This window comes from Aquarana catesbeiana, linkage group LG11, assembly GCF_042186555.1.
Source record: "Aquarana catesbeiana isolate 2022-GZ linkage group LG11, ASM4218655v1, whole genome shotgun sequence".
NCBI classification, from domain to species: Eukaryota; Metazoa; Chordata; class Amphibia; order Anura; family Ranidae; genus Aquarana; species Aquarana catesbeiana.
Window position 1 is genome coordinate 39,900,468 of NC_133334.1, and position 27,598 is coordinate 39,928,065.

Sequence of the window (27,598 nt, forward strand, 5' to 3'; positions counted from 1 at the left end):
TATATATATATATATATATATATATATGGTGTACGATGTTAGTTCACCTTTTCAGAAAAGGTGAACAAACACGTCAAGTGTTAAAGTAGAGGGACATCACCACAAGAAGGAGAAGCATGGAACTGGAATGGTCATGTGGCTGCTACATTATTTTCCTAATAAAAGAAATTTACAAAAAAATAAAGAGGGTACATTGCCCATGGGTAGGGGATGTGAGGAAATGATTACTTTAATGTCTGGAGTTCTGTTTTAAGACCCCTTTCACACTGGGGCGGTGCGGGGGTTAGATGTTATAGCGGCGCTTTTTGGCCGCTAGCAGGGCGCTTTTAACACCCGCTAGCGGCCGAGGAAAGGGTTAATAGCCCCCATTTTGCGGTGCTGCTGAAGCGCTTTTGCATTCATTTCAATGGGCAGGGGCCATGGAGCAGCGGTGTATACACCACCCCCGCATCGTCCCAAAGATGCTGCTTGCTGGACTTTTTTTCCCGTCCTGCAAGTGCACCACCCCAGTGTGAAAGCACTCGGGCTCTCAGACAGGGATGGCTTGAGAGGCGCTTTTCAGGCAATATTTTTAGCGCTAAAACACCTGAAAAGCGCCCCAGTGTGAAAGAGGTCCAAGTATTAGTTAAAAAAAAAAACATTGGCCAGATACAGCATGCTGCAAGTGTCTCTCGATCCAATTGGCCAGCTACAGCATACTGCAACTGTCTCTTGATCCAGTTGGCTAGCTACAGCATGCTACAAGTGTCTCTCGATCCAATTGGCTAGCTACAGCATACTGAAAGTGTCTGCCAATCCAATTGGCCAGCTACAGCATGCTGCATGTGTCTCCCAAACAACTTGGCCAGCTACAGCATGCTACCAGTGTCTCTCAATCCAAATGGCCAGCTATAGCATACTACAAGTGTCTCCCAATCCAATTGGCCAGCTACAGCATGCTAAAAGTGTATCCCAATCCAATTTTTGAACCTCCATCTATATATGACATTTAGAGAATTAGGTTCAATTGCAGGGCAGATCTTTTTAGTGCCAATATATATATATATCAATATCAATATATATATATATATATATATATATATATATATATATATATATATAAAATATATATAAAATATATATATTATTCACTTCAACTTTCAATGACATCAAGAAATGAAAAAATACATAATAAATTACAGACTCACTTGTGGTCCAGCACAGCCTCGCTGTAGGATGGGGGAGACTCAATGCTGACTGGCGGCTGGTACCCCTCGCTGGACATGTACTGCACCCCGTTGTTGACGTTGTAGGTGACTCTGCAGTTGTGCGGGTGGTCCAGCACCACCAGTCTGGAGAGCAGTAGCGGGTGCTGCAGCCGGTGCACTGGAAGACTCATCAGGTTTGTCCGTTTCCTTTGATGGTGCAAGATCAGAGCCAGCAGTGCCACCACCAGCACGAAGATGACGGAGCTGCCGATGATGGTGTACGTGATACTCGGGTAATACAGAAGATGACTTTCCGAGGACACAAACTCCTTCTTACTGCCGCTTTCTGTGGACAGAAAAGGAGAACAATCAGAAAAAGAGCCTATAATGCTTAGGGTGGAATGTGATAGTAGCAGGAAGATTCAATGAACCCTATGCAAAAAAAAAAAAGTAAATAACTCCTAATCTGCCACAAGCCACGTTGTAAGAATAGACGTTGTACAATAATCAAGTCAGGCTAGGCAGGCAGTAATCATCTATGTAGTACTCTGATTTTATTGCATGTGCAGACTTTTCCCTGGGGTCTTTTAAATGGCATGTTTATTATGACTTTTTATGCACATGTGACTGGGGTCAATTCAGAGCAGGACTCATGCTAAATCCTTCAATATCTGGTCCATTTAGCTAATTTGCTTACTGATGGATGGGTTCGTTTTAAATGATTTTAATCATGCGTTTCTTGGATATGTCATTACTTTAAAAAAAGTGGATCATATTTGTGAATATAATGACTCTGGCTTTATTTTCTGCAGTGCGGATTTTCTTATTCTAGAGATTTGTGTATGAGAAGTTGTACATCATTATGGCTTGGTAAGGTTTTCAAACCTGTGTGCACAATTTCCGTTCATTACAAGACCACTAAAAAGTAACATAAGAAAGACCTTATAGCAGAGCACACTTATCGGCCAAATTCAATCAAATCTCTTGTAGACATTACAGAATCTGGAATTTACTTACTAAAACATCCCACCCCTGCAAGACAGCCAGACCTAAAAGGGAGCCAAACCTCTCAACATACACAAGGTTTTATTAAAATGTTTTCTTCTTTGTGTGCGCTGGACAAACTTTAAACAAAGTGGTATCTGTTCTTAAAGATTCACTTGAGAGGGTTGCTTCCCAAATGGAAGAACGCCAACAGTTCAGCTGGTGCAGGAAATTTAAAACACAAGTGCCAAGTTCAACCAGCAAATGAGCGCACTGTATGTAGCCTTGAGTAAAGGGTGGAAGCAAGGCTTGCTCTAAAGCAGAGTTTCTCAACCAGGGTTCCGTGGACCCCTGAGGTTCCTCCAGAGATTGATAGGAGTTCCTTGAGCAATTTCTGCTCCTTAGATAAGTTCCCACTTCACAATCCTATGTGAATGAATAATCTATAAGTTGCTGCTTTTAATAAGGTACTGTACCTTTAAATTGCCTTTATAAATATTTTTCAAAGTGCTGCCTAATGAATCCCCTACTATTATGATTATACATACATCAAAAATATAAAAAAATTCCAATTAACTGTGAAGTTAGTGTAAAACAATAAATACATAAAATAACAAGCAAATATAATTCATATATGAGTCAGTGTCCTTCTCTCTCCATACATTGACAATTCTGAATGAATTGTGTAATTTTCCAAAGTGCCAGGTGCAGACAAATGTGTTCCCCCCTTCTGTGTCCCCACTCATCCACCTTCAGGCACCGCTGTGCTGCAGCAGTCATGAATTCCAGCTTCCCCTCTGCTTCTGGACCTTGTTAGCTGCCTGCCACCTCCGCCGCCCACCTCACAGCCTCTCGCTCTCCATCTCGTTGAGCGGAGAAAGATCACTCCGCCAGGGAAGGAAATGGGCAGCAGCAGGCTTGCGGCCGGGACTTTAAGCAGCAGAGCGGGCGAGGAATGCATTGCACATGTGCCCGAAACTGAAAAAAAAAGTCCCTCCACTCCCACCACCACATAATCGGAGAGGAGGGACCCGGAAAAGAGCAACAATGCACACCCTTAAACTAGTAGGAGCGGCTGAGCAGGGGTGTAATTTAGAAAAACCCTTTTTCAAATTTTTTATTCTGTGCTGTCTGTGAGGCTGCCCGAGCGCCCCCCCCCCCACTCTGAGGATGCTGGGCCCGGTACAACAGGGCCGGTTGTACTGGCTTATCAGCTGCCTAGTGTAAGGGGGTAATTGTTCCCAATGAGCACAAGTGGAAGGAACATTCTTCACACTGACCATCACATTAATGTATCATGAGCTGCAGATTTAGTAATTTTTAGCAGGGGTTCCCTGAGACCGGAAAGTTATTTCAAGGGCTCCTCTGTGTTGAAAATGTTAAGAAAGGCTGCTCCAAAGGCTTGTAGGGAGAACACACGGGCTTCAGTACAGCAAGAAGTCAGGATCAACAAAAAGTAACCGTAAAGCAGGGCTTGACAAACCCCAGGGCCAGGTCGCATTGGCGCCTAGAATTAGCGGTCTGGCATCTGTGCTAAACTGCGGCGAGTGTCTTTTCCCCATGTTTCCTCTATGGAGCAGCGGATGTCAGTTGACACCCATTGCCATTTGATCCGATCCTGTCCACCAAAAACGGATGGTGGTCCTATTTTCTATCAGTCCGGCGGTTAGGATCAAATGGCATAGGATGGAAATGGACAGGCGGTCCGTTTCCATCTGATTGCCCCATAGAGGAGAGCGGGACTGTGTTCGTGTCTGCTCTGCATAGTGGAGCTTACACGGACCTGTCATCCGCCTGCTGAGCGCATCAGCGTAGAGATCCCCACTGAGCAAGTGGATTCCACTTAGATGAGGCTCCCACGTGAAAGGGGCTTAAAGTGGCATGAGTCACTGGATCCCCTATCGCCCCCACCTTGCTTTACAGTCCTTCCCTAGTGAGCAGCTGCCCACCACACCATCAAGCCTAGTTCACATGGGTCGAATGCCAGGCGACACCAGCCAGTTCAATAAAAACGGTCCGATATTCAGCTGGTGTGCATGAAAGCCGGCCGTTCAGCCGGCTTCTTTTAGACGAGCATGCTGGAAAACCAGCAGCCAACCGGCTCCCAATCAGCACTGACCGGAGTGTTCTGTGTAGATTTAGGATCGGTTATTTTTGTCGTTGAAGATAAAGCTTTGCTTTAAAATGGCGCCTAGCTTTTTTTAGCTGGCTCTTAGATTCCAAGCAAATTTGGCAAGCCCTGCCATAAAATATATTTGCCCCCCCTTGCCCCTACCTGCGGACGCCCATGCCCAAAATATGATGGCTCTCTTTTGCCTTTTCACTGTAACTGGCTGAATTATTAAAAACTTGGACTCTCGAGACGTTGGTTTGGTACTCTCATTGGTTCAATTGTATGTGGATTTTTTTTCTGGATGTTATCATTGTCAGTTGTCTTGTTCATTTAATTATTATTGCAAATAATTTTTTGTATACAACAGCCCTAGGTGTTAAATGCACTAAGGGGGTTATTTACTATAACTGGAGAGAGCAAAATCTGGAAAACACTGCACAGGAACCAATCAGCTTCCAGTTTTAACTGTTTAGCAGTTTGGCCTAATTTAACAAGCTGAAGTTAGAAGCCGATTGGCTACCATGCACAGCTGCTCCAGATACTAAGTGCTCCAGTTTTAGTAAATCTCCCCCTAAGTGTTTCACTTTCCTTATTCTGGCAGCCTACTGTACTATTGACATAGTAATTTTTAGCAGGGGTTGCCTGAGACCTTAAAGTTATTTCAAGGGTTCCTCCATTGTACAAAGGATGCGAAAAGCTGATATAAAGAGAACAGGGACCAAAATGTGCAACAATGCCTGCAGGCTCAACGTGCCCAGTTGGGCCCTGTAAGAGAATTTGGCACCCACATACATTAAGCAACAAGGAGGAGAGTCAAGGGGCTCCTAAATTGTGTTATTGCACAGGGCTCCTTTACAATCTACGTCCGTCCCATATTTAGAAAATGCCTTGCTCTAATGAGCAAACTGTACATTTTTGCTACAAAGCAACAGCTTGTTTATTTCTATTTGTCCATCGCTCTGCTCCTCGGAGGAAGATGTGACAATCAAGTGGTAAAATGTGGTCAAGTCTTCCTCTACAGAGCAAAGCGCCATCTGCTTGCTGGCGTTTCGCTGCTAGGCTGAAAGTCTGATTTGTAGTCCCAAATTTTCAAAGCAATAAAACATTGATGAAATGTAGACGGGCATCGTGCGCTTCGGAAGGTACAATGTCACCAGAGCGATTTGTGCAAAGCATAATGAGAGCCATCTTCGTTTGATCTCCTGGGCTGTGCTATGATAAAGCAAGTTGCTTTTGTACTTCTGTCACTCGTACCCCTTGACTCTCCGAGACAGGAAAGAGAATCCTTTTAGCACAAAAAATAAACATAAAAATTTGTTGAACGATATTCTCTAGGCACATTCCTGTTCACATTTCCATCACTCCCATTTGAAGCCAAAAAAAAAAAGAAAATAATAATATAAAATAATTATTTGGTGAATAAGTCACGGTTGGCAAAAAAGCAAAATACACCACCACAAGATACCATAATTGGCGCAGTTTTTTTTTTTTTTATTTAACTAAATGAGCCTATGCTTTAAAAAGGCCCTGTACACAACCTAGAAAGTTTCAGGTAAAAGCAAAAAAGGTAAAAGCCTAACTGCAGAATTTCTCTGATCTATAAGCAATTTTCAACGTCTTGCACTGTGCCTTGCTAGCAAATTTGGCGACTTCGGAAGAAGCCGGGCGCCCACAGTTACAATGCCGGCGGCGCCGAGTGGAGGAGGAGATGAGCAGGGCTTCGATCCCCCCGCATCGCTGGACCCTGGGACAGGTAAGTGTCCGATTATTAAAAGTCAGCAGCTGCAGTATTTGTAGCTGCTGACTTTTCATTTTATTTTTTTTTTAAGCGGAACACTGCTTTAAGGAAAAAAATATTCAGTTTCAGGGAGCTTAAGAAGTCAAGGAGGATTAGAGGAGACGCGGTTTAACCTTAACCACATGGCGACCGCGCTATAGCTGAAAGAAGGCTACAGCACAGTCAGTCCAGTTCTGGGAGGGTGTCCGTTGAAGTCCCCCTGTGTGCCCTTGGGGCGGGCTCTGTGATCACTGTGTCCTATAGATGCAGCTGATCACAGATCGTAGGTAAAGGGCCAATCACAGGGGCCCTTTATCATGTGATCAGCTGTGTTCAGTCCCAGCTCATTACATGTAAACAAATGCCAATTATCAACATTTCTTTTCCTCAGCGCTGTCAGTGTGTGAGGAAAGGAAAGCCGATAACAGGCTTTCCAGTGACAGGGAACATTTACACTAATAAATAGGGCACTCACCAGTGCCCTAATTATCCATTTAGCCTCATCAATGCAGCATATCAGTGCCCATCAGTGCCGCCTCATCCTTGCCATTCAGTGCCGCCTCATCAGTGCAGCCTACAAAGGGAGATGCTGCTCCTAGAACCGCCACACTTGTATGGAAGCTCCCGCCCTACTCAGCCTCACAGGTGCTGGCTCTGCACGATTAGATGAGGAAAAGAAGGTAATCCTGGACGGCCGCACTCAGTGAAAAATAGAACATCTTTATTGAAACAAAAAGTATAAAAATCCAAAATGGATCAACATCAGAGGTGGATAGTACAGGCACAACGGCTAACGCGTTTCACATCTACTGATGCTTACTCATAGCTCATCAGTGCAGCCTATCAGTGCCCATCGGGGGCACGCTATCAGAGCCCATCAGTGAAGCACAAAAATTACTTATTTGCAAAAAGAAACATAAAACAAACAAAGATTTATTTATTTTCAAAATTTCCGGTCTTTTTTGTATGTTTAAAAAAACCCAGTGCTGATTGGTGGTGTGTCGTGGCCACCAAAAGCAAGCTATATCTGTCTCCAAAAAAAAAAAAATCATAAAATTTTCATTTGGGTACAGTGTTGCATGACCGCGCAATTTTCATTCAAAGTCCGACAGCGCTGAAAGCTGAAAATTGGCCTGGGAAGGAAGGGGGTAAACTTGCCCTGTAGGCAAGTGGTTAAACTGTGTAAGGGGTTCTTTACTGTCAGAGCAGTAAGGGTATGGAATTCCTTTCTACAATTGGTGATGTCAGAGAGAAGTGTCGATCCTTTCAAAAAACTCTTAGCTGGGCATCTTAACGAATGCCATATACAGGGATATGATAAATGGTATTGACATAAACACACACAGGTTGAATTGGATGTCCTGGTGTCCTTATTAACTATGTGTCTAAGAAATCAGGGTGTTGCCAGACCCTGGCACACAGGGCACATCCCCCAGGTCTTCTGGCTGAAATAATAGCGCTTCTTTGTTTTGATTTCCTTAAGGAAAGGAGTCCTGGGTATTAAAAAAAAATCTCCATACAATTGTCTATCTGCTGTAATGAGCCAGAATCCATGGCACTTTGCTGATATCAGTGGTCTTCATTCATTCGGACTTAAATCCCAATTCCAGGAATTAAAATATACTTGAAGTGCCCCCCCCCCCACACACACACAAATGGTTAACTGCGCTAGAGGTGTAGACTAGAGGTAAAAGAATAAGGAGGAATACTTACCTTAGTCCTCACGCCTGTAGGCCCCTCCATCCAGTGACCACTGCCATGGTGTGTTCTTTTTAAGGCATTCCTGGCCACAGATGCACGCCTGTCTACTCCACGTAGGGTCACTAGCCCTGCATTGTGTGTAATAAAGCCAAGGCACCTCTCACAGACTGAATGCCAGAAGAAGAAGAGGAAAGCACCGGAGCCTGCCATAGCAAGGTGTACGCCAAAGTTGTTGTAAACCCTCACATATACCCAGTGAAGTGACTGGCCTCCAGTGATACACATAGATTAAACATATCCTTCTACATATGTTATACCAGTTTATCTACAGCACTTTCTTCTCCACAGCCATTCTAAGTGCTGCATTTTAAAGCTTTTCTCAGAATTCAGAATAAAGGTGGTGGAGAGCTGAAGTTACACTCTGCAGAGCACAGTGAGGAGAGCTCTAAGAGCTGACTGGAGGATAAGGACACCCCCCCCCCCTTCACACAGCACACAGGAACCGAGCTGAGGCCGTCAATCAGCTAGAGCTCCTTCCCCTGTCACCATTTTTCTCTTGGTGTCAAGAAAATTTGTCAGATTTGTCAAGTGACTCATGCTGATAGCAGAGGAAGGAAGCATCAGACAGAAATTACACTTAGTGCTCTGGATTGAGACAAGTACATACTATAGAGCAAGGGTCTCAAACCGGCGGCCCTCCAGCTGTTGTGAAACTACCAGTCCCATCATGCCTCTGCCTATAGGAGTCATGCTTGTAACGGTCAGCCTTGCAATGCCTCATGGGACTTGTAGTTTCCCAACAGCTGGAGGGCCGCCAGTTTGAGACTCCTGCTATAGAGGGATATGCTTTGTTATATGCATATTTTTAAATATTTGCATATTTAATGTCTGAGGTTTACAAGCATAGAGACTCTATGACAAAGTCACTGGGTCTAAAATAAGGTATCTAATAAAGACGGAAACGTATTTATTAATTTTATTAGCATGTTAACGGGGGGGGGCAGAAGGAACCAGAGAAGGCAAAACATACTCAAGTTGTCAGAATGTCTTTTATTTACTTTGTTTCAACAGTCTGTAGTGACGGATCAAATTCAATTATCTCAACTATCGCCAAGCCCCAGTGCTTCATGGTAGCCCTGAAGTGAGAATCTGTTCCAAAGCAGCAAACTCAAAAGGAGTCCAAAGATGCAACTCGTAGTGGAAGATAAGTATTCATCGTGTGCCATTATATTTGAGGTCTACAGGATAAATATACCCTTAACTAAGAATATTTATTAAAGCTAGTCAGCGGTGAGCCGTTTGTGCAATTTTCCCTTTAATGAATGGATGTTTGCTGGGCTATAAAAATCTGTTCCTTTGCATGTTATTTTGTGTTGGCTTGGGTGAAACTCAAAGTCACACAGCTTGCTTAATAGGCTGTTTGGACTGAGTTCAGCTGACGGAACGGATACTCTAAGAAAAAAACCAAGCCAAGTATTTAACAACCCAGCGATCCAATGTCCGAGATAAGCGTTTGCATAAATTGGCATAGCTCCTTATTTAGAGCAGAGAATGAATCCTCCGTCACAGCCTCGGAGCGGAATAACATCATCAGATCTGCCAAATTCTCAGTATCGGGGGCGATAATGATTTTGGAGGAGAGTGTAAACACAGACATAATGAAGGTGAATGGGTAAGCTTCTCCGTCTTTCAGTAAGAACAGCATCGGCAGCCCCAAGCGGTTTGGTGGCGGTTTGGAACGGCATCTGGCTTCATTCCTCACCGGGACCGGCAGCCACGGCAAAAGAGCAGTAAAGAGAGTGCGTAACACACAGAATAGTAGAAACCTGAGAAAAAAGTAAATCCGAGTTCTCTGCGATACACTGCAGCCAGGATCACATTGGCAGGGGTCTGCGTCCCAATTCTGTGCAACATCCCTGTCTGAATCCGACTGGTTGCCGCGAGAATCTTTATATTGTAAGCAATTTGTTTAGACTTTCTGCAGGTGAGATTGTATTGCATTGTGATACATGTGGCCAATGTAAACTATTATCCAAGAAGGTACACATTTTAAAGCTGCTCCCATTGTGTTAAAAAAGCTCTTGTCAAACACTGAACCCAAGCCTAGTTCATTCTGGTCAGTAAGAATCAACAATAGCCTATTTGACATATCTGACCTATGGCATTTACAATACTAAACTGCTATCTAGAGTTTGTAGACAGAAACGTGTGCCTCAAAGAAACGAATGTAGAAACCAAATTTGAAAAGGCTATGCCCATGTGGGAATGTCTACCAAACTTTACAAGCAAAAAGACCAGAAGTGCGCGTTGAAAGTAGGGCTCTGCCAAGGGACAATACAAGAAGCCACACTACAAGAGCAAGAGAAAGACTGCCAAGACCAAGAACCCATTTTCTGCAATCCCTTGAAATGCCTGGAGTCCTGTTTGCTATGGAAATTGGGGACCAGCTATAACGGAAGCCAAGTGACATTTAGCATGTCTCTACTGTATATAAACTAGTGCATTTGCTAGGAAAGGATAGGCAGTGTGTGTGTATGTCTAGTTTTGTAACACTCTGTCTAGTATTGTATTCCTGTAACTGTAAAGAACTTGTATATGCAGCATTCTCGTTTGGTAAAGGCACATTATTACAGTATACTACTGGGTGGTTTCTTTGGCTTTACTAAAATAATTAGGCAAACAACAAGAATGGGCAATCAGAGAGTGAGACCAAGGAACCTTAGTGGGTGTGTGAGTATTCCTCTCTTGCATTACACACAGGTTATCAAGGGGTTCCCACATCTTAGCCAAAAAGGAGTGAGGTGGATTGGGTCTTTAAGGTCATGAGCAGTTAGGCTGTGCTCCCTATACTGTATGCATTCCAGGGCTTCATTTATTTAGTTTAACTGGAGTGTACCTTGCAAGATACACTGGTATCCAATGACGTCACTTCTGCATAGAATATTTTAAATAATTTAGAAGAAAAATCAGCATGTCATCCTCATGTACCCTCATCTGCATAGATTTCCATACAGTGTGTGATTAGTTGCAGTCCAGGGTCATCAAGCACACATTCCATCTCACTTAAGAGTGACAAAACCACCCTCCCTCCCGTGTCATCCTCAGACATCATCCAGAAGAAGATAGCCAGGGGGAGGGGATTTCTGTCCTTGTGTTTAACATTTTTATTCTGTTAGCCTTACGAATTCCATCTGTTTCCTTCCATCAGCACTATAGGCACTATTAAAGCGTAACCCCTAGCAACAAGCAAGTTAGAAAACTGATAATTCTATTTGGGGAAAATGGCAATGGATTTCTTTGTAATTCAAGTTTTATATAGTCTTATATAACCTCTTATAATAACGTATTTATAGTCCCTTGACCTGCCTCCCCTAGCATATTGATGCTGCAAGAAAACGTATGAGATGGTACCCCCCCCCCCCCCCCCCGTGCTCTTTGTCTACGCTTTACTCTCATCTTTTAGCATGATTCATAACTCTTTCTGTGGGCTGCAGAACACCTCCCCTCCACGTATAGTGATAAGGAGAAGGAAAGGTGTTCTAAGTCCTGTCTTAGGGAAGTTTGGTTCCTGCTGTATAGCGGCAGTGAAACTTACAGAGCTCCTAAAGAAATAAAAATAATGACACTTGCAATGTGAGAATTAAATATTTTTTAAATAGCTGTGCCAGGGGTTGGGCTTTAAGTCATTCCTGCCCGCAGCCTTTCGTTTATTGTTGCTCTATATCAAGGATATGCAATTAGCGGACCTCCAGCTGTTGCAAAACTTCAAGTCCCATCATGCCTCTGCCTCTGGGTGTCATGCTTGTGGCTCTCAGAGTCTTGCTATGCCTCATGGGATATGTAGTTCTGCAACAGCTGGAGGTCCGCTAATTGCATATCCCTGCTCTACATGATAAAGATACATGAATCTATTTTCTTCATTTGACAGCTAGCAGTCGACATTGTGCACATCTGCTAGCTATCAGCCCAGGCTCTCACAAACAGCTCTGGTACCCACTAATGATCAGCAACCAGAGTGGTTCTGTATCATGTGCTCACTATTTAGGCTCTAACATGCATCATGTGATCATATGCAAGCTGGAGGCTTGATTCACAAATTAAGCCTTTAGCCTGTAGATGTCCCTGAAGCCTGAAGATGGCAGTGTGCATAATTGCAATGTATCTGACAATTTTAATACTGCAATTACCGGATACAATTACAGTATTATACAAAAAAAAAAAGTTATACTGTAATTGTGTGTGTGTGTTTTTTTTATATACATACACTTTTTTTTGCATTGATCTATTTGAAAAAAAAAAAAAAAAGATAAGCAAAATACACATACACACATGTTAAGTTGGGAAACATGCCAGAGATGCGGTCAAGTTAACCAATTCCTCCTGATGCTGCTAAATTTGGTCTGAACATCTAGGAATGAATAATCTTTGGTTGTGAAAATGTTAAATACACTTTCCCTGCCATTTAAAATAACTGCTGTTTCTAGACTAGGTAAATTTCCATTTGAATCCTGTGATGAGGGGTGTAAGCTGGAGGCTTCATTCACAAATAAAGCCTTCAGCCTCTAGATGTCCATGTAGCCTGAAGACAGCAGTGTGCATTATTGCAATGTATCCGACAACTGTATATATATATATATTAAAAAAAAAAATTATATATATATATATATATATATATATATATATATATATATATATATATATTTTTTTTTTTACTCTTACTCTTTTTTGAATTGGTCTATTTGGGGGGAAAGAAAGCAAAAGCAAAATACACATACCCACACACGTTAAGTTGGGAAATAAGAGTTGCTGTCAAGTTAACCAATGCCTACTGATGTTGCTAAATTTGGTCTGAACATCTAGGAATGAATAATCTTTGGTTGTGAAAATGTTAAATACACTTTCCCTGCCATTTAAAATAACTGCTGTTTCTAGACTAGGTAAATTTCCATTTGAATCCTGTGATGAGGGGTGTAAGCTGGAGGCTTCATTCACAAATAAAGCCTTCAGCCTCTAGATGTCCATGTAGCCTGAAGACAGCAGTGTGCATTATTGCAATGTATCCGACAACTGTATATATATATATTAAAAAAAAAAATTATATATATATATATATATATATATATATATATATATATATATATATATATATATATATATTTTTTTTTACTCTTACTCTTTTTTGAATTGGTCTATTTGGGGGGAAAGAAAGCAAAAGCAAAATACACATACCCACACACGTTAAGTTGGGAAATAAGAGTTGCTGTCAAGTTAACCAATGCCTACTGATGTTGCTAAATTTGGTCTGGACATCTAGGAATTAATAATCTTTGGTCATGAAAATGTTAAATACACTTTCCCTGCCATGTAAAATAACTGCGGTTTCCAGACTAGGTGAATTTCCCTTTGAATCCTGTGATGAGGGGTGCAGGCGAGAGATGTAATAAATTTAAAACGAGCCCAGATAAAGCCAGTAATTGAATCCCATTTATCACCATTCGAGATTTGGATCAGCCAACTGAGGCTCTCTGGTGTATTTGTGCCTGCAGGCGGCTAGGCGCTTCCTGGTGAAAGTTAAAGACCACGCTCTGCTGGTCTCTAGTAACTAGAAAAGACTCTCACCAATGGGAGAAGCTGTGATGTCGGGTTTCATTAAATGCACGCTGCGCCCGTCCTTTGAATGACACGGAAAATGAGGCGAGGGTGATTAAAAAGATTAGTGCATCGTCCCATTGCTGTCACCTAATAAAAAGCAGCTTTATACCAAGGAAATGATATTTCTTATTGCATTTTTCTGCTTACACAGGGCTCAGGCATATGAAAGGCTGATATCTACTCAGCTGCGCCCTTGTAGTCATCCCAACCATGTGATATTACAGTAAATCTACAAAGGAGCATCAATCACATTTTCTTCCATAAAAGATGGCTCCAAGACCAAAACATTCAGAAATTAAAAAGATGATTACTTGTGTCTAGGCTTTGTTTTTGAAAAATCAGCAAATGACAGCTGCCTAAAGCCTACTCGGTTAATACCCCCCCCCCAAAAAAAAAAAACACTTGTGAAACCTCTACGTAGTTATACTCCTTGGGCCAAGGCGATGGTGAGGCAATGGATCTTCCAGCGAGATCCTGGAAATGTTCATATAAGCCGGGGCCCCTGCACTGTGTGGGAACACCTTCTTTCCAGATTCCAGGATCTTGCCGTAAGGTCTGTGATGTCACCTTCACGTCACGGTGAAAAGTAAGTATATATTTAATAGTTCTCTGATAAAGAGAAGTGAGTTTCGCTATTTGAGATCAATGCTCACACCTCCTCCACATTGGCGATGGATCCCATTGAGGACCTCCTCGCTTAAGAGTCTTTACCCAACCCCCTTTCCTCTCTTTAATTGGCTTTATTTAGTATTGATTCACCCAAGATGGAGAGGCTATGGGAGGAGTGGAGGGCTGACATCACCACCCTGGACAGGGAAGACTAGGAGGACTGTTTCAAGGACAGCTCTAAACTAGTTATCTCCTCTAAGGACAAATTAATTCAAACCAAAGTTTTGCTTAGGATATACTACACTCCCCAGAGATTGCACAGAATCCACCCTTAGAGGTCTTCTGGCTGCTTGCGCTGTCACAGCAGTTGGTACATACTTTCACACGTTCTAGAGTTGTCCTAGGGCAGTGATGGCGAACCTTGGCACCCCAGATGTTTTGGAACTACATTTCCCATGATGCTCATACACTCTGCAGTGTAGTTGAGCATCATGGGAAATGTAGTTCCAAAACATCTGGGGTGCCAAAGTTCGCCATCACTGTCCTAGGGTGTCACAGTTCTGGATGGGTGTCTTTGAAATGATGGCGTTACTGAGCATCCAGGACAATGCACAAAGGCCTCGCTGCACCAAATTGTTGGTCTCCTATACATTGCATCATGCAAAAAAATAAAAATACTATAAGTGGAATGGACCCCCCCCCCCCCAACTCCTCGGTGACTTCGTGGGGGAAGTATAATAGGAATTGGCAGTCATGGATGCCCCAGTAATGCTGGTTTTCCTCCATCTGGTGCTTTGACATGGCTGATGACTACTACCGCCCAATATTTGGGTTTTGTTCATTTATACTCCCTTTATTTTTTTTCAGGGTCTGTTATATCGCTTGCCCATTCTTGGGTTTTCCATGCACTACTGTTACTATATACTGCTGTGACCATCTGTACCACCCTGTCATTTGCTGCTATTGTACCATGCCTACGTTTTCAATAAAGTACCATTCTGGTCGTCAAAAAAAAAAAAAAAAAAAAGAAAAAAAGAGAGGGGTAGGAATAAAAAAAGTAAACATTCGTATTCACCTAGGTGGATGCAGCATTGGTCCGATGATGCATGTGTCCCCTGCTGCCTCTATACCGAGAGATCAAAGACCACTGATCTCTCGGTTATTGGTCTATCGCCGGCTCTGCTCTACCCCTCCCGCACTCACTGGAGAACTGGGCTGTGGAGGGGGTGGAAGTGGCTCACTCAGATTCTCAGCGGCATGCTGAGAGGCTGAGCCAGCTGCCAGTTTAGGCATCTGGGTGGATCCTGACATTAAAGTCGGGATCTCTCCACAGCCTGGACCGGCTGAATATGGTTCACAGGAGTGCAGAACGAAGTGCTCTCCTGTGAACCCCAGGAGAATTAGGGCCAAAAAAAGTTTTGGCCCTACTTTGCCTTTAGTGTGTGCGTTTTTTTTTTTTTTTTAAATCTATTGCAATGTTTTTATATTGGGGAGGTGGGTACCAATAAATACGTGGAAATAGCATTTTGATGCAAGGTCAACTTTAATCAGTTTATAACTAGCAGAGATGGTGCATGCAGTTGGGGCAATTTACGGCACCTGTGTAGCACAAAAATACTCCAGCCAAGAGAACCCACCTAGAATCAGGCGGGCTGGTCGGAGTATTTCAAAAACTGCCGATCTAATGGGATTTTCACACACATCTCTCGGGTTTACTGAGAATGGTCCGAAAAAGAAAAAATATTCATTGAGTGGCAATTGTGTGGAGGAAAACGCCTTGTTAATGTCAGAGGAGAATGGGCAGACTGGTTCGAGATGATAGAAAGACAACAGTAACTCAATCAACCACTCGTTACCATCCAAGGTGTGCAGAATACCATCTCTGAAAGCACAACACATTGATCCTTGAAGCAGATGGGCTACAGCAGCCGCGAGACCACACCGGGTGCCACTCCTGTCAGCTAAGCACAGAAAAATGGGGCTACAATTCGCATAGGATCATCAAAATTGGGCAATAGAAGATTGGAAAAAACGTTGCCTGGTCTGATGAGTCTCGATTTCAGCTGCAATATTCAGATGGTGGGGTCAGAGTTTGCCGTAAACAACATAAAAACATGGATCCATCCTGCCTCGTATCAACGATTCAGGCTGGTGGTGGTGGTGTAAGGCCCCTTTCACACTGGGGCGGTGGGGGCGTCGGCGGTACAACAGCGCTATTTTTAGCGCTGCTGTACCGTCGTTCTTGCAGCGGTATTCGGCCGCTAGCGGTTCGGTTTTAACCCCCCCGCTGGCGGCCGAAAAAGGGTTAAATCCGCTCGTACAGCGCGGCTATAGCCGCGGTATTACCGCGGTATAGCCGCGCTGTCCCATTGATTTCAATGGGCAGGAGCGGTTTAGGAGCGGTGAATACACCGCTCCTTCCCCGCTCCAAAGAAGCGGCTCGCAGGAGTTTTTTTACCGTCCTGCGAGCGCACCGCTTCAGTGTGAAAGCCCTCGGGCTTTCACACTGAACAAACAGCGGAGGCTGTTTAGGGGCGGTTTTCAGGCGGTATTTTTAGCGCAATACCGCCTGAAAACCGCTCCAGTGTGAAAGGGGCCTAATGGTGTGGGGGATATTTTCATGGCACACTTTGGGCCCATTAGTACCAATTGAGCACCGTTTAAACACCACGGCCTACCTGAGTATTGTTGCGGACCCGACACTTCCAGGAGTGTCAAATTCTTGGCCCACCTGCTGGGTGAATTGGTTCTTCCCACTGGACATGCAGTAGTGATGTTAAGGTCTACAGATCAAACTACTGAGTGCAGCAGGGAACCAAGAATCCGATACTCCCGGAAGTTTTGATTCTGCAGGCTCTTCATCAGGTCATTTCATTTCATTACTGCAGAGATCTGTGTGGCACCTGGAGAGGTGAGTCTTCTACATCATCTTGGAGGGGGCTCTGTATTTGGAACATTTTAGGAGGCACAGTTGCTTTAACTCATGAAACATACTAAGAACGAATAGGTTTTGGAAGTGTTTACTGGAGATGCTTAGATCTCACAGGCGGCAGCTAATAAAGCTACTTCTGGCTTGCATAGGGTGTAGAGGAACTCACCACATTTCTTAAATGGATGCGCTGGGTGTGAACACTGAAATCAAACTAATTGCGTTCCTTGAGAGCAAAATGGCATGATCAGATGGCGCGGTGACATAATACCTCACTCTGAAAAATAGCTTTTATGCAATTTTCTATAATTTAGCCTCGCCTGCAATCTTCTGGGATTATTTTCTCCAAAATGAGACGTGGGCCGTGCCTTCGGAAAAGTGCCTGCAGCTTGTCACATACATCAGTCCGTCGCTGCTTTTTGTCAGATAAAATTGCACTGCTGGAAAGTCACACAAGCAGTTGTACTACAAATCCAAGTCCACGGAGCCTGCTCCTAAAGTATAAACATATGCCGGTTTAACTTTTTTTACTCAAAATGAAAGAGCAAACCAAATGCACTTATGGCCAATGCCCTCACAAACTATAGGTCTGCCCTCACATGTTCTAAGGCAAGGGTCTCCAAGCTCCCGCCGGCTAAATGTGCCCCTCGAATGCCTTTATCTGGCCTTTGAGGCACTATCTCTTCCACTGATACGAGGCACTATTCCTCCCACTGACACCAAAGACGGGACACTATTCCTCCACTGGCACCAGAGATAGGGAACTAATTCTCCCACTGACACCAGTTATGGGGCACTATTCCTCCACTGGCACCAAAGATGAGGAACTAATTCTCCCACTGACACCAGTTATGGGGCACTCTTCCTCCCACCGACACCAAAGATGAGGAAGCAATTCTCCCACTGACACCAATTATGGGGCACTACTCCTCCACTGGCACCAAAGATGAACTAATTCTCCCACTGACACCAGTTATGGGGCACTCTTCCTCCCACCGACACCAAAGATGAGGAAGCAATTCTCCCACGGACACCAGATATGGGGCACTATTCCTCCACTGGTACCAAAGATGAGGAACTAATTCTCCCACTGACACCAGTTATGGGCCACTATTCCTCCCACCTACACCAAAGATGAGGAACTAATTCTCCCACTGACACCAATTATGGGGCACTATTCCTTCAACTGACACTAATGAGGGGGCACTATTCTTCCCACTGACACCAGAGATAGGGAACTAATTCTCCCAATGACTGGGCACTATTTCTCCCACTGACACCAATAACACAATTTTTTTTTACTCCCACTAACCACCAAGCCTATAGCATTGTTTACTCCCACCGATGCCAGGGCATTTTCTACTCCCACTGGCCCCATTACAGCCCCCCTAAAGTTTGAAGGGCAGTAAACTGGCCCTTTGTATCAAAGGTTTGGAGACCCCTGTTCTAAGGTCACAGACTTATGAAGCATAAAGGAGAGAAGGTTTCTTTTGTATATTGGGACCATTTTTTTTTCCGGGTTTGGTGGTGGTGGAGATATCTAATTATTCAGACATTGATGTGAGCAGAACCTGCAATCAGTGACACATACTGAGAATTATATAGCTATCTGCTCCCTGTTCAGACCAGCGATTATAGTACCTGGTAGACACCAACACCAACTTTCTTTGCAGCTCTTGCCATTTAGTCATATATAATTTCAGAGTCTTCAAATGAAGTTGATGTTGGAAGATGTAAGAAGGTGTGACTCAATAAACCATGTCCTTTAGGAACACAACCTTTCACCATGCCAACCAATCACTGCATATTCACCAACGTGGCACCGTGGCACACTTTTATGGTTGGCTTTCTTTCGCTTTTAGAGACCCACCATGAAAGGATGTTGTAGCTCCCTTCCAGATTCCCAGTCCCTTCATAGTCTATAGATGAGGAATCCTGTGGGGCTACCTAGATGTGAATGCCAAATTGCCAGGTTGCTAGTCTGTCTTTGGTCATGAACCCATAGGGAACATAAACATTGCATACAAGCATGGGCAGCTACTTATTTTAAACCTTGTATCTGCTAAACAGGCAAAATGATTTCCCTTGTGGATTAAACAAAGTACTGGAAACATACCTTAAGAAACCTGTGTGTTGTGGTAGCGTTATTGCAATACAATGAGAAGGTCTGAATGGGCCCTTACAGATACTGATATAAAATCATTCCGTGCACCCTGACACCAAAATTTTCAGCCTGACCAGATGAATTGAGACAGGATGGATTGGTAACCTAAGTCAAGTCTGACGTCACTATTTGCATGCCACAAAATCCATCAGACCCAGCAACGCGTTTCAATCTTCAGTTGTTCCTTTTTGGTTATCCCTGACCAGTGATGGCGAACCTTGGCACCCTAGATGTTTTGGAACTACATTTCCCATGATGCTCAACTACACTGCAGAGTGCATGAGCATCATGGGAAATGTAGTTTCAAAACATCTGGGGTGCCAAGGTTCGCCATCACTGTCCTAGGCTCACCGAGGTTGATTTACTAAAACTGGAGAGTGCAAAATCTGCTGCAGCTGTGCTTGGTAGCCAATCAGCTTCCAACTTCTGCTTGTTCAATTAGGCTGTAACAAAAAAAAAAAACCTGGAAGCTGATTTCTAGGCAGAGCTGCACCAGATTTAGCATTGTCCAGTTTTTAGTAAATAAACCCCACTGTGCCCATATTTTACCCTTTTCGGTTGTCCTGCTCTGTATTTTACTGCCTTTCTCATCCTAAAAGCTCAGCTACACAAAGCCCATTGTTTTCAACCAATTGGACTTGACTGGTGTATTGCACTGGGATAGCGAAGCAGAGATGCACAATCATGAGACGATGAACAAAAAACTGAAAGAAAAGTTTTGAAACCGTTGACGTATATTGGCAATATTATTTACATTCAGCTGCCACATGATTATCTAAGAAAACATCAAAAAGACTATAGTTTTTCTTTAACACACTTTGATAAATGAGGGACCATCCATCGTCTCAGTCTCTTAGGAGGCGTACAGAGAAGCTTTTTTTATTTGAGGCAAATTTACAATCGTACAATCTGTTCCTTCGCTCTAATTCTATTTATGATAAGTCAACAGAATCGGCATCAGAGGCACTGGCTTGTCCTTCTGGAAGAAGAGTGACGGTTTAGCGTCGCTGCCTCCGCTGACTTATCTGGTTTCAGAGCTGCAGAGTAAACTGAATTTCTGCCGTAAATAAGCAATAATTCTGGGCCCTTCAGGGAATGAGACCATGCTGGTTTCAATGAGGAACGCAGCGGGGAACAGCTGGAATGCTCTCGCCATCTGAGGGAAAACCAGACACAGAGGGCTGGAAGGGACAGTTGGCGGAGGTATAATTAACCTCCGATACACCGGCTGCCACATCTGCCAAAGACACGTGAAGGACGGTTAGGATACCAACTTCTTTTTTTTTTCACGGTCAAAGAAACTTTCGAAAACTCTCCTGTAAAATTTCACATGACCGCTATTTAAGGTGTATCTAGACCCAAGAACAAAAATGGAACGAACTGCACATTACCGTTCCTTAGGGGTCCAATCACACTACTGCGTTGCATTAAAGGGGTTGTAAAGGCAGAAGGTTTTTTTATCTTAATGAATTAGGATAAAAAGCCTTTTGTGTGCAGCAGCCCCCCTAACACTTACCTGAGGTCCCTCTCTGTCTAGCGATGTCCACGGTTCCCGCGGCCGTCCAGGACTCTCCTCCTGATTGGCTGGGGCACAGCCGTGGCGCCACTGGCTCCAGCTGCTGTCAATCAAAGTCAGCTAGCCAATCAGGGGAGAGAGGGGGCGGGATCAGGTCAGGGCTTTGGGTCCGAATGGACACACGGAGCTGTGACTCAGCTCGGGTGCCCCCATAGCAAGCGGCTTGCTGTGGGGGCACTGAACAGGAGGGAGGGGCCAGGAGCACAGAAGAGGGACCCGAGAAGAGGAGGATCCGGGCTGCTCTGTGTAAAACCACTGCACAGAGGAGGTAAGTATAACATGTTTGTTAATTTTACAGGAAAAAAAAAACGAGACCTTAGAATCACTTTAACCAAAAAAAAGGTGCATGCAGTATTTCTGGCAGTGCACCACAACACAGGTTAAAAGCGATTGTAAACATTCAATTTTTAAAAAAAATAACAAACATGCCTATACTTACCTGCTTTGTGTAATGGTTCTGCACAGCGCAGCTCCGATCCTCTTCTTCTGGGGTCATCCCCCCCCCCCCCGAGATTCAGGCCCCTCCTTTTCATCAGGTGCCCCCACAGAAAGCCACATTCCATGGGGGCACCCGTGCTCACTCCCGAGTCCTGCTGCTGCGTCCATTGACACAGAGAGCAGGAATTGGCCCCGTCCCCCCGATCCCGTGTTACAGCTTTTGATTGACAGCAGCAGAAGCCAAAGGCTATCAATCTGTCCAATGAGGAGACTGACAGCGGCTGGGGCCGCTGCGCTCGTGCACATTGCTGGATCGGATCGGACTCAGGAAAGAAAAGGGGGGGGGGGTCTGGAGGGGTCGCTGCGGCACAGAAGGTTTCAAAGAATGCATTAATGTGGAAAACCTTAAGGCTTACAACCACTTTAATGTATCATGTCATACAAAGGCAAATATCGCTCTTTACAGCAGCGGGCCCTAAAAGTGGTACTAAACCCATCGATTAAACTACTTTCCAAAACAGTTACATTAAAGGCGGAGTGTGAAGGATAACTATCACAATTGCTCGTGCTCTTCACTGAACTGTCAAGCCATCAAAAGGCTGGTGTCATAACTAATCACATGTGCAGCACCATGGGAACTGCAGATCAAACAAAAGGCTAAGATGGCAGCTTTCTTGATTGCAAAGGATAGTAATGCCCGGTACGCACTACTAGTTTTTGGGTTGAACTAAAAAAAAGCCACTGTACTAACGATCCGATGTTAGTACAGTGATTTCCCCATGCTGAGCTGTTGTATTCTGACAGGGGGATGGCCTCCCTGCCAGAACATTCCGATCAGCACTCTCTGCCATGGCCTGAGAGCCCTGATCGGAAGCCAGGGTGCCATACACACAGGCAGAATGCCGGCTGGTTTTTATTGAATCGACCGATGTCGCTCAGCTTATGGCCCCTGTGTACAGGGCCTAAAGCAGCGTTCCACCCAAAAGTGGAAGCTCCGCCTATCTGCCTCCTCACACCCTCCATTGCCACATTTGGCACCTTTCGGGGGGAGCAGGTACCTGTTTTTGACAAGTACACATCATCCACTTCCGGGAGACTGCACCATGGCGACCTCGGCCCCCTTCCTCCACCGCCGGACCAGTTAGAAAGTGTAGTGCACTTTGCGCATGCTCAGTAGGGAACCGACTGTGAAGCTGAAAGGCTCCATTGCCGGTTTGCCTTACCACGAATGGCGGTGGCGGCAGCACCCGAGAGCTGATCAGGAAATCGGCTGGGGTGCTGGCTGGGAGACAGAGGACTTGCGAAGAGGGATGTAAACAATCCCCAACCCTAGGAGGCTGTGGCTATTGGATTGAGGGACCTATGCATCTCTGGAGAATAGGGGGCTGGATTTCTAGGGTCACCCTAAAAGGGGCAAACAGGATAAGTGCACTTTACTCTTTAAGCCCTTGCCAACCAGCCCCAGCTTCCCTTTACCAAAGTCTGTGTGCCAAGGGGGCAAGAAGGATCGGTCGATCTGGTGACCACTGTATTTGGCTGCCACGTGATTGGGAGCTGGCCCACTGACTTCCGATCATTAGTAGAGCTCTATGACAGCTTGGTCACTATGCTAGGAACACGCATGAATTTGTATGTGTCGCATGTGGGCATTAAAGCCCACCTTCTTTGCCATCGCACAGATGTGGGTTGCAGGAGGTTAAGGATGACTTTTGGAGCTGAGAACAAGAGTCGAAGATGGTCCAACCTCATGTTCATAGGAGCCACTGTCTCCCAGCTCTTCAATGTGCATAACAGCTTCAAATGCAAGAGTTCTCTACGTATAAGGAAGAACATGGGAAGGTTTGACAGATTTTCTCCCCATGTTTATAGGAGGACACAGCAGACCTCTATGCTCCCCAATAAACCAATAGATATTATGGTAAGTGGAAGAAAAAAAAAATCCCCTTTCCTCTGAACATTGAGGAGCACAATAACCTTCTGTACGAGCCAATTAACAACTTCCCTACTGGGCACTTTCACCCCCTTCCTGCCCAGGCCAATTTTCAGCTTTCATCGCTGTCACACTTTGAATAACAATTACGCGGTCATGCAACACTTTTTTTGAGACCGATAGAGCTTTCTTTTGGTGGTATTTAATAACCATTGTTTTTTTTTATTTCTTGCTAAACAAATGAAAAAAAGACCGAAAATTAAACGGAAAAAAAAAGTTTCTTAGTTTCTGTTATAAAATTTTCTAAATAAGTCATTTTTCTCCTTCGCTGATGAGACTGCACTGATGAGGACTGATGATGGGCACTGATGAGGTTGCACGGATATGTGGCACGGATAGGCGGCACTGACAGGCATCACTGGTGGGCACGGATTGGCAGCATTTATGGTAGGGTTGCACCGATACCGATAGTAGTATCGGTGCCAATACTGAGTATTTGCCCAAGTACTTGTACTCGAGCAAATGCTCCCGATGCTTCACCCGATACCTTTTACATGCAGAGTCTCCCGGAAGTCAGTGGGAGGAGAAGGCGGAGCGGAGCTCAAGTCCTGGCACAGTAAGAGCGAGTCCTTGCAGCAGAAGGTAAGCTTATGGGGCAGGGGTGTGGGTCGCAGCCACATGTGCCGCCCATCAGAATCGATGACCCGTGCCATCAGAATCGTTAACGGAAGTAACGGCCCGAGTCTCCATCAGAGACTGTACACCGCGACGCTCATCTTGCACACCCTGCACTTGGCATCAGTAAGCCTGAAGTCACAAGGCGGCAGCGGACATCTTGTTACACCCAGCCCATATAGTTCACTGACTATATGGGCTGGGTGTAACAAGATGTCCACTGCTGCATTCTGACTAGGCTTACTGAGGTGGAATGCAGGGTGTATCAAGATGGGCCTCTTGTATACTCTACTCTTTATCGATTTAATTTTATCATGTCAGACTGCCAGCAATTATCAATGCTGCATTTCAGCGCCACTGCCTATCAATCAGTTCGACCTATCACTGCCCATAAATGCCACCTATTATTTCCCATAAGTGCAACCTATCAGTGCCCATCAGTCAGTGTCACCTATCAGTGCCAGCCATTAGTGCCGCATATCAGTGCCACCCATCATTGCTGCAAATCAGTGCCACCTATCAGTGCCCTTCAGTCTTCATAATTATCAAAAAAAAGATATCATTAGTCTGTATTGTGCTTTGAAAACCGTCACTTGACATTAAAAAAAAGTTATCGGTATCGGCGAGTACTTGGAAAAAGTATCGGTACTTGTACTCGGCCTTAAATAAGTGGTATCAGTGCAACCCTAATTTGTGGGCACTGTTGGGGCTGCACTGATAATCAGGACAGTGATGATCAGTGCCCTAATTATCAGTGTAGATGTCCCCTGTGTGGATTTGCTGATTATCAGATCAGTAAATCTGTTTACACTGTGATCACCTGGGATTGGACACAGCTGGGCACATGGTAAAGAGCCATTGTGATTGGCTCTTTACCCCGATCTGTGATCAACTGTGTCCCAAGGACACAGCGATCACAGATCCCTGCCCATACGTGCCACAGGGGGCACGCGGGCAGCACAATCACTGGAGAACATCCATAGACGCCCTCCCAGCAATGTGAGCCTGCGCTGTGACTGTCTTTGGGCTATAGCGTGGGCGGGAAGAGGTTAACCTGTTGGCATGTATGTAGAGTGTGGGGCAAAACTGCAGTACCCAGGGAAGCAAACTCCATGCAGATAATGTTCTGGCCAGGACCTGAAAAGAGGAGGCTCAGTGCTACAAGGCTGAAATAGTAACTACTAAGCCACTGTGCTGCCCTAGTTTTCAACATAAAAAAGGATAAAGGAATATAATAAAAATATAAAACTATAATATATTCCATTTAAGATATCGTCGTAAATCAAGCCCAATTGTGTAAGCAATTGCACATCAAAAAGTCCGCTATTCTCTTGTGTGAAAAGAAGTGACTGCTTATACCTTATACTTAAATTGTACCAATAATTCCTCAACGTAGCCCACATACCGCAGGTATAACTGCATAGTGACTGTGCAGAATAAAATGCCTAAAATATATCGCTTGTATTGAAAATCCTAGGCTCCCGCGGTGAGGAAATGGTAAACAGCCCCAGCCTCAATCATCTGCATTCGGGTTTCTTGAGGCAGGATGCAACAATGAGGGAAAAAATATGTGTACATGGAACAATGAATGTCTGTTTCCAGCGACACAGCCATTTGTCTGCTCCTGCCGAGCCCTTGCTGCTAAGGCCTGTGCACATTGTCAGTTATATAATTCTATAAACACAGAACAACAAGCTCAGCACTTTCCACAGCTATTGTTCTTGTGCCATTTTCTGACGCTGTTGGTGAGAGGAATTTTCTGTGCCAAAGAATTTGAGGTAAAAAAAAAAAAAAAAAGAAAAAAAAAAAAAATGTGCTTGATGATTATTGAGTTGGGAAATAAAGTATGGCTTGGGAATGTACTACAACCCAAAGTGAAAATTAAACCTTGCAATACATACAAGATGACCAGTTTAGGGCAATAGTTTGATAAGCCAGGAATTGCTGTAGTGCACCAGTTCACACATGACTGTTAGTGCCCCACTGGCGGGTGCAGTGGGCCCACCCAAGGCATGAAATCTAAGTAACAGGTAGTCTTTGTTTGAGTTCCTATTGGTGGAGAAGGGCAAGATACCATAGTGGTCCTGGTGTTCTTCTCTGCAAGCTGTCACCAGGTTGCAGCCCCTTAGAACTGCCCCACCATGGGGGTAGCTGGAACAGAATGGCCCAGGTGTGGAGACTGTACATAAAACATTAGGCAGAAGAGTAGTCAGGTCTAGGCAGATGCCATGGCAGGCTACCGGCAAAAGTAATCAGATCCAGGAAAAGGTCATTGTCAGGTAAGTGTAGACAGGTCAACCAGATTCACCAACAAGCAAAGCACGCAGGAGGAGGTCGTTGGTAGGCTGCAGGCAAGAAATTAGTCTGGTCCAGGCAGAGGTCATGGACAGATGGCAGGCATGAGAGTAGGTAGGTCAAATAAATTCTGCAACAAGAATGGCAATTGGGAAGTACAATAACTCTTTGCACAAAGGATTGCTGGCGGTAAGACACAGCACCAGCCAAATCAAAGACTGGAGCATAAATACCCTTTTGGGCAGAGGACATGCTAAGCATTATTTTTGGGAACTCTAGAAGTCCTGGCAGAGGATCTGAGAGGACCTTTGGTAGTCCTGTTAGGTGTTCTGAGAGTAGGAGTCTTGGAAGTCCCAGCAAGGATTCTGCGAGTACCTTTGGTAATCAAACCAGTTGTTCTGAGAAAGAGTCTTGGAAGTCCCGGCAAGCATTCTGCAAGTACCTTTGGTAGTCCCGGCAGGTACTCTAAAGCCTCGTACACACGATCAGATTGTTGGCCAACAGAGTGTCAGACTTTTGTCCGAAGGGCGTGTGCCAGGATCTTGTCTTGCATACTAACGGCACACAATTGTCGGCCAACAAACACGAACGTAGTGACGTACTACGTGGAATTTCAGCTCTTGAGCGCCACCCTTTGAGCCCTTTCTGCTAATGTCGTGTTTGGTGAACATTGTTTCCAATGCGTGTTTGTACTTTGCGTGACGGACTTGTGTACACACGATACGAAAATATGACAACAGAGCGTTGTCCGCCGAAAATTTACTAGCCCGCCATCCAACATTTATTGGCGGAAAGTTGGACAACAATTGTCTGAAGGAGTGTACTAACGGTAGGATGTTATGCATACAGTCTTTCATCACACAATTCCCTGCCGGAAAGCCCATCGTCTGTACGAGGCTTAAGAGTAGGAGTTCTGGAAGTCCCAGCAAGCATTCTATGAGATCCTTTGGTGCCTTTGATCACCTTTGATTGATCAAATCAATCAACTTGGTACATTCAGCCTGCCCATGAACGGTTCGAATCTCAAGCTTTAATTTTCTCCAATCTGGAGTTAACAAAGAACCTTTTTACTTGTTTTGTTTTTTTTTTTTACTATTTAATGAATGCAAAACTCCACAGAGCAAGCTCTGCGATCCATTAAATAGCCATGTTTTTATTTGTTCTCTTCTCTGCATTTTCTCAGCAGCATTAAATATGTTTTCTATTTTCTTTGCCCTTTAAACTCTTGCCCATATTTGCTTTTCCTTTTTTTCTGCATTGCCGGAAAACACTTGCATAAACAGTTTTTTAAACTGATAACAATACATAAATCGCAAATGGCTTCCGTGCGAATCTGAGAGAAACAAATAGGCAAAGAAAAAAGGATGGCAAAAAAAATGCCGACAATGCAAGTAAAAAAAAAAGCAATAGAAGATTACATCACAGAGCAGAGAATTAACTGGGTCGATTCGGGCGCTTTAAAGAGAAATTAGAGTCTTTTCTCATTGTCAAAACTTTGAGTTCTTGTTAAATTTACTTGAAAGCATTTCTTTTAATGAGATATTAGAGTTTAACCTGCTGTTCCGTAT

General features: G+C 44.3%; 1 protein-coding gene across 2 annotated transcripts in view; it reads right to left on the reverse strand.

The window, feature by feature from the left end:
- Positions 1-27,598, reverse strand: part of LDLRAD3 (low density lipoprotein receptor class A domain containing 3) — a 218,656-nt gene that overhangs the window by 14,124 nt on the left and 176,934 nt on the right. For both annotated transcript variants that reach the window (XM_073604192.1, XM_073604191.1), the window contains exon 5: positions 1,188-1,533. In XM_073604192.1, coding sequence (XP_073460293.1) covers positions 1,188-1,533 — 346 coding nt within the window. The remainder of the gene's footprint in view (positions 1-1,187; positions 1,534-27,598) is intronic.